Raw genomic sequence first — 16,022 nt, forward strand, 5'->3', positions numbered from 1 at the left:
CTGGAGGCTGCTCCTGGCTCGGCTTGGCCCAGCACCTGGCACCTACCTGCTGGGCGGGGGAGCCGGGCAGCAAGCGCAGGGCCCGAGGAAGGCGGCATGAGCATTTCCTCGCCCACCTGAGGCTGCTGCTGTGCTCCACACCCAGGAGCTCACCCGTGAGGATGCCTGGCACTAGTCCCGCAGGGCATTTCTACACGTGGGTGTGCTGCTGCGCCGGGCGGCTGTTAAAGCAGGTGTGCAAGCCAGGAACTGCTCGCCAGCGCTGAGGCGAGAGCCGCGGTGCGTCTGAGCTAAAACACATGGCAAGCGCTTTAGGTGACACGCGCCCCGCCCGCACGCTGTGCGTGCTGACGTGCACCTCACTGCTTACGCCTCAGATCGCGTGCGAGTTACGGGAATAAATGCTGGCGGTGCTTGGAGACGAGCGCGGGTCCGGCCCTTTCCCCGCACCCGGGGCGCTGCGGGGGTCGCAGCGGCGACAAGGGAAAGGCAAACGCGCCCCCTCCTGGGCTGGCGGGTCGCCGCGACGCCCAGCCGCCGGCGAGGCGGGGCTCTGTCCGTTCCTCCAATCACTGCACGGGACAGATTTGCATATGCAAATCTGACAGGAGCCGGCCGCTGTGCCGTTGGCGCCTGAGGGGAAGGAAGCGACACCCCGCCCCCCGGCGGCAAAGCACCTTGGGAGGAGCCAGAAGCCCCGCCCACCCGGGAAGCTGCGGCCTGAGGTGACCCGTGCCCCGGCTCCTCCCGCGGCCCACGAGCCCGCCACGCGTGCGCCCGGCGCGGGGCTGCCGCTCCCCCGCCCTGCAGGGACGGGCGCGGAGCTGGACTGCACCTTTGTGCAGCAAGCCCGCTTCCGGGAGCCGGTGCTAGGGCTGGGGGCGAGGGAGGAGGCTCCGGGACTGCTGGCAGTGGGGGGAGGCGGGGGTGTCCGGGCCGGCTCTCCCATCCTGCTCTGGCTGGTGCTGTCGCGGAGCAGGGCCCAGCAGGTCTGCAGGCAGGGGCTGAGGGGGCAGAAGCCCCTCGTGGCGTCCCGTCCGGACCGGTGCAGCACCGAGAGCTCGGGGGCGGGACGCGATGCAGGCCACGCAGCCCCCAGGCCAGGCCGAGCTGCCCTCCGCCACCCCAGCGCTGGCACCGCGGGACGAGCCCCCCTCCCCAGAGCCCTGGCGCCAGCTCTTCCGTGGCCTGCGCTACCGGGAAGCCGAGGGCCCGCGGGAGATTTGCAGCCGCCTGCGGGAGCTGTGCCGGCGCTGGCTGGAGCCCTGGTGCCGCAGCAAGGAGCAGATGCTGGAGCTGGTGGTGCTGGAGCAGCTCCTGGCCATCCTGCCCCCGGAGATGCGGAGCTGGGCGTGCGGGGGCCGCGTGGAGACCTGCGCCCAGGCCGTGGCCCTGGCCGAGGGGGCTCGGCTGGGGCAGGCGGAGGACGGGAAGCTCCCGGTGAGAGCGTTTGTCTGGTGCCATCCGCACCTCCCCGTGTCCGGGGGACGTCCCCCCCAGATCCTGGCTCCCCAGCGACACGTTTGTGTGTCCCCAGGTCACGGTGCGTGTGGAGGTCGAGGAGGTGTCCTCAGACACGATGCAGCCCCCCGGGGCCCTGCCGGAGCCTGGGGACTCCTGGGAGCAGCCGCCGAAGGCCCACGGTGAGGACAGGCCCCGGCAGGGGCAGGAGATGGGGACCCCCGGGCCCGAGGACGAGCTGCCCCATGTCGCCACAGCGGAGCCCCCGCCCCACCCCGAGCCAGGCCCTTGCCAGCCTTCCTGACGTACAAGGCTAACCCGGGCTCGACACCCAAAGAGCAACAGTTCCCTCCCCACGCACCACGCCATTGTTACTGTTGGCTCCTGGGCTTAGGCCAGTTGATTTTCAGGGTTAACTAAAAAGAAAACAGGGCTGGGAGGGGTCGCAGGCACAAAACAAGTGCTGCAAGGGGAGACAGTGAGCTGAGCGGACAGTAGCCGTTGGCTCTTGAATGAGTGCAAGGAGCCCAAGGCAGGTGAGTTATGGGAAACAGCCCTGGGCCTGGGTCTGGGTGCCTGAGTGGCTGTCCTGGGCTCAGGGTGAGAAGCTCTAATGCCGGCTGCTGCCTGGGATGGGGCACAAGATTACAAAGCCACGTGGCTCAGGTGGGACAGGACCGTGGTCAATATGAGCAGTTCGAGGTCCCAGATGTTTCTCACTGCCTGTGTGCAGCTTCCCACAGACACGGAAGCTTCTCAGGCAGGTGCCCTGGACCAAACTCATCCCCAAACCTCTCTGCCCGAACTGTTCGGTGGGTCGGTGCTCCAACAGATCCACGGTGGTTGTTCTCCCTGTGCCCCTGCAGTTGGCGCCTGATGGGAAGGAAGCGAGACCCCGCCCCACTGGAAGCATTTCACATGACTACTGTGCATTTCCCCTCTTCCCCCCTGAAAATGTGAATGTGACACAGCACCAACATGGCTGCAGCTCCTTTCCCAGGAGCAATGTCCCTGCCGGCTCTGACACGGTGCTGTGATCACCACCTGCACTTGGACAGCTCTTGGGGCTCCTTTCCAGCCTTGTGCCTGTGGAGGTCTGTGAGCAAGACCTGTGGGATCATGAGTCTCCCTTCTTCCACATGCTGCAGCCTTCAGCTCCCTTCACTCCATGCCAGTCCGGGAGACGAGCAGGGCTTTCCCCTGCCACCAGTCCAGGAGACGAGCAGGGCTTTCCCCTGCCACCACCCCAGGGCTCACCTGTGCACTCCCTTCACACCGACAGGTGCCGGGACCCTGAGCAGAGCGGATGAGCAGCCTCTCGAGGAAGGACCTGTCAACCGGGAGCTGCAGAGACCCTCCCCAGGGAGACGGGGACAGAATGGCTCCCTGACACCTGGGCCGGGGCAGGGCAGGCCGGCAAAGCAGGGTGAGAGCATGGAGGTGAGCAGGGCACGAGCTCAAGGTGGGGGTGCGAGTGCAACTGGGGCAGAGGCCAGGAGGAGGCAGGGGTGCTGTCAAGAGTTTGGGGGGGAAGAGACCTGAAGAGTGAGAAGTCTCTGGTGACAGCGTTGCAGACACCCCCGGCTGCGGTAGCCAGGAGCGCGCTGCGGGGCGCAGAGAGCCAGGGGTGCCGGCATGGGGAGGCTGGTCGGAGTCTCCGGAGCTGGGCTCCCTGCCTCTGAATGTGCTGCCTGGGCGGCCTCCAAGGGCCGAGGAAATGGAGCCTGTTGAGCCGGGCTGAGGCCGACACACGAGCTCCTGTGTCCACAGCTGCCTCTGTAGCTATGCCGCAAATACTTGTAGGGGAGCAAGCACGGACAGGGCCACGGGGGCCGGAGACACTGATGCTGTAACGCTTGTGCCTGCAGCTCCGGGAGGCGTTTGCGGACGTGGCGGTGTATTTCACACGGGAGGAGTGGGAGCTGCTGGAAGAGGAAGACGAGGGGCTTTACCGGGACCAGATGCTGAGGAACTACCAAGCCCTCGTTTCCCTGGGTAAAGCGCTGGTTCTTGCCTCCCCCTACAGCCATGTGAGCTCTGAAGTGTTGTTGTGTTCTGCCTGTTTTTCAAGTGTCTCGTCCTCATGAACTGATATCAAGCCTGAACCTACTCTCAATTTTTGGCTGTTATTCCTTGTTATGCCAGGTGATGTCCAGGGGAGCAGAGCCTCACCTATTTTCTGCTCATCCCCACTGGTGAGTTTACAGACGGCCACCAGATCTCCTCTCAGTCTTCTCTTGGGGAGGCTGAACAGATTCAGGTCCTTTGGTCTATCTTAGGAGGGCCTGACCTGCCACCCCTTCACCATGCAAGTGGCCCTCCTGGATCCTCTCCATGCTGTCCACATCCCTCCTTGAAGTACGGCGCCCAGAACTGGAGCAGTACTCCAGCTGCGGCCTGACCAGTGCCGCATGGAGGGGAAGGATCACCTTCCCGGATCTGCTTGTGATGCACGGTTGGATGCGCAACAAGGTGCAGATAGCTTTTCTGACTGCTTCCCCACACTCGCCCCATGTCCATCCTGGAGTCAACAATGACTGCAAGATCCCTTTCAGCCCCTGTGTTGAGAAGGGTGTTCCTCCGCCTTGACGTAGAAGTGTCCTCTACCTCTGCATCGCCATCCCCCAACAAACCTAGGTTTAAAGCTCACCGTACAAGTTCAGCCAACCTGGAAGAGAAACGCATGCATACCTTTCGGGGAGAGATTTAGCCTGTCCCGCCCTAGCATGTCTCCTGCATGGAAGGGTTGGCCGTGGTTGAGGAATGCGAAGCCACTGGTTGACCTCTTCAACGCAGGCCTCGTGGTGCCATCCGTGGCTGTTCACCGGAAGAACAGATGAGAAAACCACCTGTGCTCCTATCTCCCTAAGCTTGTCCCCCGAGCATTGTAGTCTGTCACGACACGGTCCGGGCTACTCCCGACCGAGCCATTAGTGCCCGCAAGGATGAGGACTAAGCGGTAGTGATCAGAGGGCCAGATGAGGTCCGGGATCACGGCCACAATGTCCTGAATTGGGGCAAGCAGCAAATCACACGTGCCATGGGATTGGGGCAACAGGTGGATCCTTCCATTCTGCTCAGGGGGGAGTTGCCCAACACGAGGACCCGGCGTCTCTTCCTCTGGGTGTCCCAGCATCGCTCAGTCTGCTCCGTGCGTGGAGCGGCATCGGCTCCCCTGGAGTCATCCTCGCCTGCCTCTTCCTCCCATGCTGCCAGGGCCTTGTACCTGTTCCCCAGTTGTAGTGGGGGGGGGGTCGACACTCCAGCAGCACAAATAGTCCTGGCCCTGGTGGTAACGGTCTGTGATACTGCCATGTCTGGTCCCTCCCGGGGTGCCTGTACTAGGTACTTGACCTTGCAGTGAACTGAAATACCTGTCCATTTTGCCCTTGGCAGCTCTGATTCCCCTCAGGCCACTGAGCTCCGCCTGGAGCTCCCTCCCCTTCCCCTCCAGGGCCCGAAGGTGGGCACACGTGGGACAGGCGAGGGAACTCCTGCTCCCCCCACAGGCCGCAGTGGCCCTGCCAGGCACCCCCACAGATAGGGGGAGGGTGGCTTTAAGCTCCATGCAGGCTCTGGGTGGAGGACTCAGAGGAGCCCCGGGCACGCAGCATCGCTGGGGCTGGGTCCCTGGCAGCCCACCACGTCCTTACCATTCTTGTAGAGTGAAGCGTCTTCCTCTCTTCCCTGCCAAAGAATCCGACCTGGCTCCTGCTTGCCTGCCTTGTGCCAACGCCGGCCCAAACGCTGGCATGCCCTTGCAGAGGGCTTGTAGGCTTGTACTCCTGCCTGCGAACTGCCTGGAAATAGCTCCTGTTGGCAGTCCTTGTTTGCTGGCTCCCTGGTCACGGGTCCCCACAGGGGTCGAGGGGGCCTATGGGTTGGGCGCAATTGTTTTTTATGAGAGAATTTGCAATTTTTAAACAGAGAAAACCAGGATCCCTGCATGTCATGTCAGCTGAGTAGTGCACCCCTGCCTGTGATGGCTAAACATGCAAAGTGCTGTAGTGCTGAGTGAGTGAGGCCATGGGGGCTGGGGGCAGCTGGGGCAGGAGACACTGATGCTGCAACGCTTATGCTTGCAGCTATGGGAGGTGTTTGAGGACGTGGCAGTTTATTTCACATGGGAGGAGTGGGACCTGCTGGAAGAGGAAGACAAGGGGCTTTACCGGGACCACATGCTGAGGAACTACCAAGCCCTCGTTTCTGGGTAAAGCGCTGGTTCTTGCCTCCCCCTGCAGCCATGTGAGCTCTGAAGTGGTGTTGTCTTCTCCCTGGTTTTAACAGTCTCTCACCCCGTTCTTATTAAGAAATTAGGCGACTGTGGCGTTGATGCTTACACAGTCAGATGGGTCACAGATTGGCGGGATGGGTCCTCCAAGGCTTGGTCCTTGGACCCGTGCTGTTCAACATCTTCATCACCAACTTGGACAGGGAGTGAAAAGCACATTGTTCAAATTCACGGATGACAGTAAGGTGGGGAGAAGGGGGCACACTGAAGTAGAGGGACAGGCTGCAACTAAATCTACAAAGGTTACGGGTGGGTGGATAAGAATAGGATGGGATTTGGTACTGACAAGTGCAACGTACTGCATGTAGGGAGGAAGAACCAGCAGCGTACCTACAGGTTAGGGAACCCTTCTCCTCAGCAAAGAGGCAGAAAAGGATCTTGGAGTCATTATTGATGCCAAAATGTATACGGCCCACCAATGTGGGTACGCGGTCAAGGATCCTAACTGCACCTTGTCATGAATCCACAGATGCATCTTGAGCAGGTCCAAGGAGGTGATCCTTCCCCTCTATGTGACACTGGTCAGGCCACAGTGGGAGTACTGCGTCCAGTTTCAGGTGCTGCACTTCAAGAGGGATGTGGACAGCATGGAGAGGATCCAGAGGAGGCAGCTCGCATGGTCAGGGGACAGCAGTACAGGCCCTATGAGGAGAGGCGATGGGACCTGAAACTGTTCAGCTTCCACAAGAGAAGGCTGAGGGGGTCTGGTGGCTGTCTACAAACTGGCAAAGGGGGACCAGCAGGCAATGGGAGAGTCCCTGTTCCCCTGAGCACTACCTGGAGTAACGAGGAAAAATGGCCATAAGTTGACTGAGAGTAGATTCAGACTAGGTATCAGAAGGTGCTACGTCACAGTCAGGGTGGCTAGGAGCTGAAACCAAGTTCCAAGGGAAGCGGTGCTGACCCCTACCCTGGGGATCTTCAAGAGGAGGCTGGATAATCACCTAGCCAGGGTTGTTTGACCCCAGGATTCATTCCTGCCCATGGCAGGGGCCGGAATTGATGATTTACTCAGGTCCCTTCCAACCCTACCAACTATGAGACTATGAACTTTTGGCTGGTGGCTTAAATCCCTTTGCTCATCACTGCTCTGTCCTTAATGAGACCTCACATCTCATGCTTGTATATATTCCTCCTTCATTTGATCCAACCACCTTCCCTGGAGTCTTCCTCCTTGATAACATGATTTCCCTTTGCCTTCTCACCATGATCATATCATTTCCCATTCATTGTGCCTAAAAATGCAGTAACAGCCTTTCCTGAAGTAGTTATTTTGAGTTTCATAGATTTCATAGACATTAGGGCTGGAAAGGACCTCGGAAGATCGTCGAGTTGCTCCCTCTCTTGCTTAGTGTGTCCAGTTCAAACTCATTTCCACTCATTTGCCTGGAATTACACTGGTGTTTGGTTTCCTATGACCGTGCTTCCACTACCTGGATGAAAAGGACCATCCTCTTCTCCCTGCTCTGCCTTCCCTTTCATCCTAAATTTCCATCCCCTTGTCCTACAAGTCCTTAGTATAATTCCTGAGTTCATTGGCTCCATTCCCCAAATTTCAGTTGCTTATTCTGCATCCAGTACCAGTGGCTAAACTCAGGCCCTCTCAGAGGTTGTGAGAGGCCCGGGCCACTTCCATTTTCTGAGGCTCCTGGTCTATTCAAAAATGAAATGCCAGAACTTGTGGTATATTTTGAATGTTTACATTTAAAAAATTAACACTTTTAACAAACAAAAAATGCAATGCAATAATTTGTAGTAAATGTTCCTTTTTTCTTTAACACAGTCTCAACTTAAGGCCCTCCATGAATGAGAGGCCTGGGCCAAATGGCCCTCCTGTGCCCGCCCCCGCTCCGTAATAGGCCCTGGTTAAACTTTTTCTACCCGCTGCCCAAACAGGATATCGAGGTCCCACACCTGATTTGATCTGCCGTATCCAGCGAGGACAGGTGGAGCTGTGGGTCTGTGGTGATGAGGACTGTGGGGCAGTCTCGAGGTTGGAGGACCTGCTGCCCGGTGAGTTGTGGCTGTCCGCTCCACCCAAGTGCCCTCTCGCAAACGCTCCGTGCCCAGGGTGAAAGGGGGCCTGGAGACTGGAGACCTGCCCTGTGCTGCCGTTTCAGGGTGCTGACCTCAAATAGCTTATGCTGTCATGTTTGCAGACAGGTCTTGTTCCAATCCCTGAAATTCAAAGTGTGGAAACTGTCAGTAGTCTTTTTGCCAAAGACCGCAATGTCTGACATGGCCCCTTCCTGATTTAATATCAAGTAAACTTTAATAGTAATTACTACAAGTTCCTCCCTACAACACAATCTGACACATGGCTCCTTTAGACATTACAGCAGCAGTGTTTGGTGGTGCTCTGCTTGTGTCCTCTGCTGGGTGTGGGAGATGTTTGTTTCTGGCTTTCCCGCTGTTCACGTTGAAATTGCACGACCGCCCCTGCAACTCCCCTGAATAAGAGCATGCTCACAACACCCTCTTCCTGCGTTCATCCGCAACTTTAATAACTTTCTCATGTCAAACTGTTTAATCCTCAAGTTCCTTAGCAGCTGAACAGTTTTTCACCACTGATAATTATGGGTAAGTTGTTTTTTTTTAGGTCTTCCAGTACTCAAATGATGGTTTTCTATGATATTTTCTATGATATTTATGGCTGTTTAGATCAGAGAAAGATCCCATGATCAGAGCTGTTTGGGACCAGAGGTGTTCTCGGGAATTCTGCCCCTTTTATACAGTGGGCAACACTTTCCTTGTTGTTTCAAATGTATTCTTTGTGCCATTGTAGATAAGGGTCAAAAGGAAACCACCAAAAGGATGAGAATACAAACAAACGGTCTATCCGCCCTTCTCGATCTCCGACGTGACTGATATTTTTGAGGCCCTGGTGGCTATACTCCAGGGCTGTACCATTTTCTGTAGCCACTTTGCAGATATTCCAGAACCCGTCCCGAAGTTGTGCTTGCATTTCCTTGTCTAGCATAGTTAACATTGCAGCCACTTAGAGCTCCAGCTCCTTCACTGATTCCTCTCTTTGCAGCATAAGAGGGTGCTTTTTTAGCAATCTTTTCTATTTCGAGTGACAGCTGCTGCAAGGTGTACCCTGCCATACATCTTCCCTCCTTGCCTTTCACCAGGGGTTTTCTGTTGGGGTAGGCAAGAGTGACCCACAAGGAAGCGGGAGCCAAGGTTTTCAGGTGCTCTGCACTCGCCTTTCTCAGGGTTGGCAACATGTGACATTTTGTAGAGGCTGCCCTGCTGCAAGTAGCCCCACTGCACTAACCAGTCCTAGGAGGGTGTAGTTTTCAGGACTTAAACAGGACTAATCTTTTGGTTCTTCTGCCTCATTTATCTTCACCCTCATGGGCACAGTCTCTCACTTCTGGGCTTTTTGAACCCCCCCAGCCATTTTTGTTGGACAAGAGAGAGGCTGGCGCTGTCCCTGGTGTCTCCTGGTCCAGTTGACCTGAAGCACAGGACGTGTGTAATCCTGGTCTGAGGCTGCTTAAAGTGGGTGGGATTCAGAAGATTTCATTTTGTGCGGGGAACTGAATCCTCCAGTGTTTGCACCAGAATCTCCCTTGTTCCATTTCCTCTCTGTGGTGCTGAGTGTCACAAAGCCTGACGCTCAGCCCAGAGCCCGTGTGCGGGGTCGTGCCAAGGCCTTTGTCCCAGTGCAGCTTCCTGTGATGTGGAGGCTGCTTGGGATTCATTAGCAGAGGAAAGTTCCATGGACTCATTCCCTGGCAGCAGGGCAGGGACTAAATTGTTGTTTTTCCTCCCATGCAGGACATGCCTGGCTGATGAGCGGAAATGAGGAGCAAGCTCCTGAGGAAGGGCCTGGAAAGGTGGAGCCACCATGGGCTTCCCTGGGGAGTAGGAGTGAGGTGGCTTCCCTGAGCCCAGCAAAGGACCAGTGGCACAAGAGTCACGGGATGACCCCAAGACAGGACAATGTAGCAGTGAACGAGGAGAAGAAGCCATATCAGTGCTCTGAATGTGGGAAGAGCTTCAGTTCTTCCTCCTCCCTGGCCCAGCACCAGCGCATCCACACAGGGGAGAAGCCATATCAGTGCTGTGAGTGTGGGAAGAGCTTCAGTTACTCCTCCGTGCTGGCCCAGCACCAGCGCATCCACACAGGGGAGAAGCCATATCAGTGCTCTGAGTGTGGGAAGAGCTTCACCCAGTCCTCCAACCTGTCTGAGCACCAGCGCATCCACACAGGGGAGAAGCGTTATCCTTGCTCTGTGTGTGGGAAGAGCTTCATTTCCTCGTCCAAGCTGTCTCGACATCAGCTCATCCACACAGGGGAGAAGCCACATCAGTGCTCTGTATGTGGGAAGAGCTTCAGCCTATACGGCAGCTTGACAAAGCACCAGCGCATCCACACGGGGGAGAAGCCGTATCACTGCTCTGAGTGTGGGAAGAACTTCAGTTGTTCCTCCGTGCTGGCCACGCACAAGCGCATGCACACAGGAGAGAAGCCATATCAGTGCTCTGAGTGTGGGAAGAGCTTCACTTGGTCCTCCCGCCTGGCCACCCACAAGCGCATGCACACAGGAGAGAAGCCATATCAGTGCTCTGAGTGTGGGAAGAGCTTCACTTGGTCCTCCCGCCTGGCCAAGCACAAGCGCATGCACACAGGAGAGAAGCCATATCAGTGCTCTGAGTGTGGGAAGAGCTTCAGTTGTTCCTCCGTGCTGGCCACCCACAAGCGCATGCACACAGGAGACAAGCCATATCAGTGCTCTGAGTGTGGGAAGAGCTTCATCTCCTCGTCCAAGCTGGCTCGACACCAGCTCATTCACACAAGGGAGAAGCCATATCACTGCTCTGAGTGTGGGAAGAGCTTCAATTGTGCCTCCCACCTGTCTGAACACCAGCGCATCCACACAGGGGAGAAACCATTTCAGTGCTCTGAGTGCGGGAAGAGCTTCACTCGCTCCTCCCACCTGTCTCAGCACCAGCGTATCCACACAAGGGAGAAGCCATATCACTGCTCTGAGTGTGGGAAGAGCTTCACCATGTCCTCCCACCTGTCTGAGCACCAACGCATCCACACAGGGGAGAAGCCATATCAGTGCTCTGAGTGTGGAAAGAGCTTTGGTTCCTCCTCCAATATGGCCAAGCACAAGCGCATGCACACAGAAGAGAAGGCATATCAGTGCTCTGAGTGTGGGAAGAGCTTCCGTTCTTCCTCCAAGCTGGCCAAGCACCAGTGCGTCCACACAGGGGAGAACCCATATCAGTGCTCTGATTGTGGGAAGAGCTTCAGTTACTCCTCCGAGTTGGCCAAGCACCAGCGCATCCACACAGGGGAGAAGCCATATCAGTGCTTTGAGTGTGGGAAGAGCTTCAGTTACTCCTCCGAGTTGGCCAAGCACCAGCGCATCCACACAGGGGAGAAGCCATATCAGTGCTTTGAGTGTGGGAAGAGCTTCAGTTACTCCTCCGGGCTGGCCCAGCACCACCGCATCCACACAGGGGAGAAGCCATATCAGTGCTCTGAGTGTGGGAAGAGCTTTGGTTCCTCCTCCAATATGGCCAAGCACAAGCACATGCACACAGGGGAGAAGCCATATCAGTGCTCTGAGTGTGGGAAGAACTTCCGTTCCTCCTCCAAGCTGGCCAAGCACCGGCGCGTCCACACAGGGGAGAACCCATATCAGTGCTCTGAGTGTGGGAAGAGCTTCACCCAATCCTCCCGCCTGTCTGAGCACCAGAGCACCCACACAGGGGAGAAGCCATATCAGTGCTCTGAGTGTGGGAAGAGCTTCGGTTCCTCCTCCAATATGGCCAGGCACAAGCGCACGCACACAGGAGAGAAGCCATATCAGTGCTCTGAGTGTGGGAAGAGCTTCACCCAGTCCTGCCACCTGTCTGAGCACCAGCGCATCCACACAGGGGAGAAGCCATATCAGTGCTCTGTGTGTGGGAAGAGCTTCACCCAGCCCTCCCACCTGGCCCGGCACCAGCGCTTCCACAAAGAAGAGAAGACGCATCATTCCTCTTAGTGTAGGAAGAACTTCACCTACTCCTCCAGGTTGTGCCGAACAGCAGTGTAGCTACACAGGGGAGAAGCTACATCGGTGCCCTGAGTACTGGAAAAGCTTCACCTATCTGTCCCACCCGTCCTTGAATCAGCACATCCACACCCAGAAGCATCCCTAATTCAGCCAGCAGTATAGGAAGGGCGTGGAGATGTCTGCCTGCTCAGCAACCACCAGTAAAATGCCTGCATGTCTGTGTGTAATTTATTATCATTTTGGTTTCTCCAAAGTCGTATTTTTTTTTCTCTTTCTCTGGCTTAAGTATAAATATGATTGTAAACTTATAGAGCAGGAGTCCTTTGAAACAGACAAGTGGGTGATTCCCCTTGCTGTATGAAACTCTCCTTGTGATCACAGTATAGCCCTAATTAAAGAAAAGCTGGCTCTGTCAGTTCTGATTCAACCACAAGGCAAAGTTTGATTTCTTCCAACACCTCTGTAGAAGTCAGCCCCCATGCAGGGGAAGGAGAGGAGGAGGAGATGATCTTGCATCTGCCTTGGAGCCTGTGCATTCCCCATCATTCTCTAAAAGCAAATAGTAGTCCCAGGGGAAGAAGTGCCTTCCCGGTAGGGTGTCCTCCCCAAGACAGCTGGCTTGAAATGACACCCAGGGACTTTGCTGGGCTGCCTCCCAGCTTTTTCCCTCCTCCTGGTCCAGGGGTTCTGGTATGTGAGCCCCTGAGTTGCAGGGAGCAGGGCATTTATGGCTGGGCAGCATTCCCTACTCTCCTCCCTGACCTTGCCTTTCCTCACCACCACATCACCCCTCTCCTGGAGCTACCCATGCCCAGTGGGGTCTGCCAGGAGCTGCTCCTGCCACCCCCTGAGCTGTTTGTTCGACCCCGACTCTATGCGATGCCCAAAACTAGGGAGACAATGGATTGATGCACACATTGCTTGTCAACAGCTTTATTCCAAGTGGAGACTGCTTCAATAAACGGGAGCTGCAGTGAATATTAATTCTTTTCATATTTGTATACCTTGGTTGTTACTCATTAACATTTTACCCCACCTTTGTTCCACCCTTAGTCCTTCCCATCTTAAGCTCCGCCTTTGTTTACTGTTTACTCTATTAGCATGCAGTTGCCTTTGCATGTCACTCATTTACGTGGCTTTTGGCTATGAGCGCATGCTTAAAACCCTGACCTCTGCTTCTCTCAGTCACTTGCAGTTTCTTGCTGCTTTCTTCACTATCTCCAAGGTTTTGCTTTTGCTTTATCTCCTAATGATAGCTAGAGGTCTACATCTTGTTTCCTGTACACAGGGAGCTATATAGTAGTTTCATAGTAGTAGGTAGAGTCGGAAGGGACCTAGGTAGATCATCTAGTCCGACCCCCTGCCTTGGCAGGAAAGAGCACCGGGGTCAGATGACCCCGGCAAGGTGCTCATCTAACTTCAATATCTTACAACAATACTCTAGTGTTATGAAAATGCTTGCCTAAGTGTCTTGCAGTGTTACTTTTAACATACCATTTTGCCTTCTGGTCAGCAGCTTTTCTAAGGCACAGCTTATAGCCTTTTGTTCAGCTGCACATCCAATGCTGCCCAAGATCCAAGTACTGTCTCCCTGATGCTCTTCCCTTCCCTGCCCTCCCTCCCTTGTATTCTCTCATGAATTCCCTGCTAGCAAAGCTCCTGAATTGAACATGGTGCCTTGTGGTTGGTGTCTGTGTCCTCTCCAGAGCTGTGCCATGGGAACCCTCAACCCTTTCCAGGGCAGATCTCTCTGTGACTTCCCAGCCCCTTGTCTTTCAGAGGATTCACTGTTACGCAGAGCTTGTTGCTAACCCTCAGGAGCAGGAGTTGGTCCCACTCAAGGCTTCACTCCCATGTCCTGCTGTGCAGCCAGGACCCTGCCCTCTTGAATGAACCCTGGGCAAGAGGTAGTAGGGTCCCTTATGTCAGTGTAGTGGGGTCAGAGGGATGAAGTCAAAGGGAGCAGGAGGGCACATAAACCCCCATGGCTCACTAGGAGCATCCAGGAATGTCTCCTTGCTAAAAGGGAGGCATACACCCAATGGAGGGATGGGGTCATCACCAAGAAGGACTATGTTACAGTCGCCCGAGGATGTAGGGGGGCAGTCAGGAAGGCCAAGGCAGAGATGGAGATAGGACTAGCTTCCCGGATTAAGGACAATAAGAAGTCCTTCTTCAAATACATAGGTGGTAAAAAGAGGGTCCCGGGTAATGTGGGGCCCCTGCAGGACACGATGGGCAACTTAGTCGTCATGCCAGATGACAAAGCTAACATATTTAACGATTTCTTTGCCTCTGTCTTCCTAAGTAGGGACCAGTTCAGCCACCTCCCTGCTGGGCCCCCCTCGGGCCCCGGGAGAGACACGCCTGGGCCAGGGGTTAGCGAGGAGTTAGTTAGGGTACTTCTGGAGAGGCTGGACGTGTTCAAGTCCGCTGGTCCGGACGATCTTCACCCTAGGGTTCTACAGGAACTGGCCGAGGTCATTGTGGGACCCCTGGCGCGGCTCTATGAGCACTCGTGGTGCTCTGGTGAGGTGCCGGAGGACTGGAAGAGGGCCAATGTGGTCCCTATCTTCAAAAAGGGAAAAAAAGAGGACCCGGGAAATTACAGGCCAGTTAGTCTTACCTCAATCCCGGGTAAGCTCTTTGAAAAAATTATCCTGGCACACATCCAGGAGGGCCTTGCGGGGGAATGCATGCTCAGGGGCAACCAACATGGGTTCATCAGTGGCAGGTCTTGTCAGACCAACCTGGTGGCCTTTTACGATCAGGTCACCAAATCATTAGACGCAGGGGTTGCTGTGGATGTAGTCTTTCTGGACTTCCAGAAGGCTTTTGACACTGTCTCTCACCCTGTCCTCATCAAAAAGCTGGGAGACTGTGGTGTCGATGCCCACACGGTCAAATGGGTCGCCAACTGGTTAGAGGGCCGCACCCAGAGGGTGGTAGTGGATGGGTTCTTCTCGACCTGGAAGGACGTGGGCAGTGGGGTTCCGCAGGGCTCGGTCCTCGGGCCCGCACTGTTCAACATCTTCATCAGTGACTTGGACGAGGGGGTAGAAAGCACCCTGTTCAAGTTTGCTGATGACACTAAGATGTGGGGGGATGTGGGTGCACTAGAAGGGTGCAATAGGCTACAAGCTGACCTTGACAGGTTGCAACGGTGGGCGGATGAGAATAGGATGGGGTTTAACACTGATAAGTGCAAGGTGTTGCACATGGGGAGGAAGAACCGGCACCACACTTACAGGTTGGGGAACTCCCCTCTTGCCAGCATGGAGACGGAAAAGGATCTTGGAGTCGTCATTGACTCCATGATGAACATGGGCCAGCAGTGTGGGGAGGCAGTCAAGAAGGCCAACCGTACCCTGTCATGCATCCACAGATGCATCTCGAGCAGGTCCAGGGAGGTGATCCTCCCCCTCTATGCGGCACTGGTCAGGCCGCAGCTGGAGTCCTGCGTCCAGTTCTGGGCGCCACACTTCAAGAGGGATGTGGACGATATGGAAAGAGCTCAGAGGAGGGCCACTTGTATGATCAGGGGTCAGCAGGGCAGGCCTTATGAGGAGAGGCTACGGGACCTGAACCTGTTTAGCCTCCACAAGAGAAGGTTAAGGGGGGACCTCGTGGCCTGCTACAAACTGGTCAGGGGGGATCAGCAGGTATTGGGGGAGTCCCTGTTCCCCCGTGTGCTGCCAGGAGTGACCAGGAATAACGGTCACAAGCTGGCGAAGGGTAGGTTTAGATTAGATATTAGGAGGCGCTACTTCACAGTCAGGGTGGCTAGGGCCTGGAACCGGCTTCCAGGGGAAGTGGTGCAGGCTCCTAGCCAGGGGATTTTTAAAAGGAAGTTAGATGAGCACCTTGCCAGGGTCATCTGACCCCGGTGCTCTTTCCTGCCACGGCAGGGGGTCGGACTAGATGATCTACCTAGGTCCCTTCCGACTCTAGCTACTATGAAACTATGGGGAACTCCATGAGGGGTGAGTATTTCCATATCTGCACCCATGACTATCTTCTGGGCTTCTTCGACAACAACTGCTGTGGCTGCCACAGCCCGAAGACAGGCTGGCCACCCGAGTGCAACTGGATCTAGAACCTTTGAGTAATATCCCACGGGTCTCCAGGTTGGGCCTGATGGCTGCGTCAGCACCCCTGATGCGACCCCTCGATTCTCATGAACATACAGTCAATATGGCTTTTTATTATTTGGGATGGCCAGGGCAGGGGGCTGGATTAATGCTGCT

General features: G+C 55.8%; 1 protein-coding gene across 4 annotated transcripts; it reads left to right on the forward strand.

The window, feature by feature from the left end:
• Positions 1–739: 739 nt before the first annotated feature.
• Positions 740–12,202, forward strand: LOC149875685 (uncharacterized). 4 transcript variants are annotated; one of them, XM_090031053.1, is made up of 6 exons: positions 740–1,440; positions 1,538–1,643; positions 2,741–2,901; positions 3,330–3,456; positions 7,649–7,765; positions 9,539–12,202. In XM_090031053.1, exons 1-6 carry the CDS (start codon positions 1,078–1,080, stop codon positions 11,761–11,763), a joined length of 3,099 nt encoding a protein of 1,032 aa, XP_089887179.1. In that variant the 5' UTR covers positions 740–1,077; the 3' UTR covers positions 11,764–12,202. The 4 variants fall into 4 exon arrangements, with proteins under 4 accessions (XP_089887179.1, XP_089887178.1, XP_089887180.1 ...); XM_090031052.1 differs by having other exon boundaries at positions 885–1,440; positions 2,744–2,901; XM_090031054.1 differs by lacking the exons at positions 2,741–2,901; positions 3,330–3,456 and having other exon boundaries at positions 885–1,440.
• Positions 12,203–16,022: the final 3,820 nt, after the last annotated feature.

The sequence above is a fragment of the Crocodylus siamensis genome, chromosome 1, assembly GCF_052110815.1.
Source record: "Crocodylus siamensis isolate JL-2025a chromosome 1, ASM5211081v1, whole genome shotgun sequence".
In the NCBI taxonomy this organism is placed as follows: domain Eukaryota; kingdom Metazoa; phylum Chordata; order Crocodylia; family Crocodylidae; genus Crocodylus; species Crocodylus siamensis.

Coding starts and splice junctions, on each gene's coding strand:
- LOC149875685 (XM_090031053.1), top strand. CDS start 1,078: ATGCAGGCCACGCAGCCCCCAGGCCAGGCCGAGCTGCCCTCCGCCACC. Junction 2,902..3,329: donor AGCAGGGTGAGAGCATGGAG/GTGAGCAGGGCA, acceptor TTGTGCCTGCAG/CTCCGGGAGGCGTTTGCGGA. Junction 3,457..7,648: donor CCAAGCCCTCGTTTCCCTGG/GTAAAGCGCTGG, acceptor CTGCCCAAACAG/GATATCGAGGTCCCACACCT.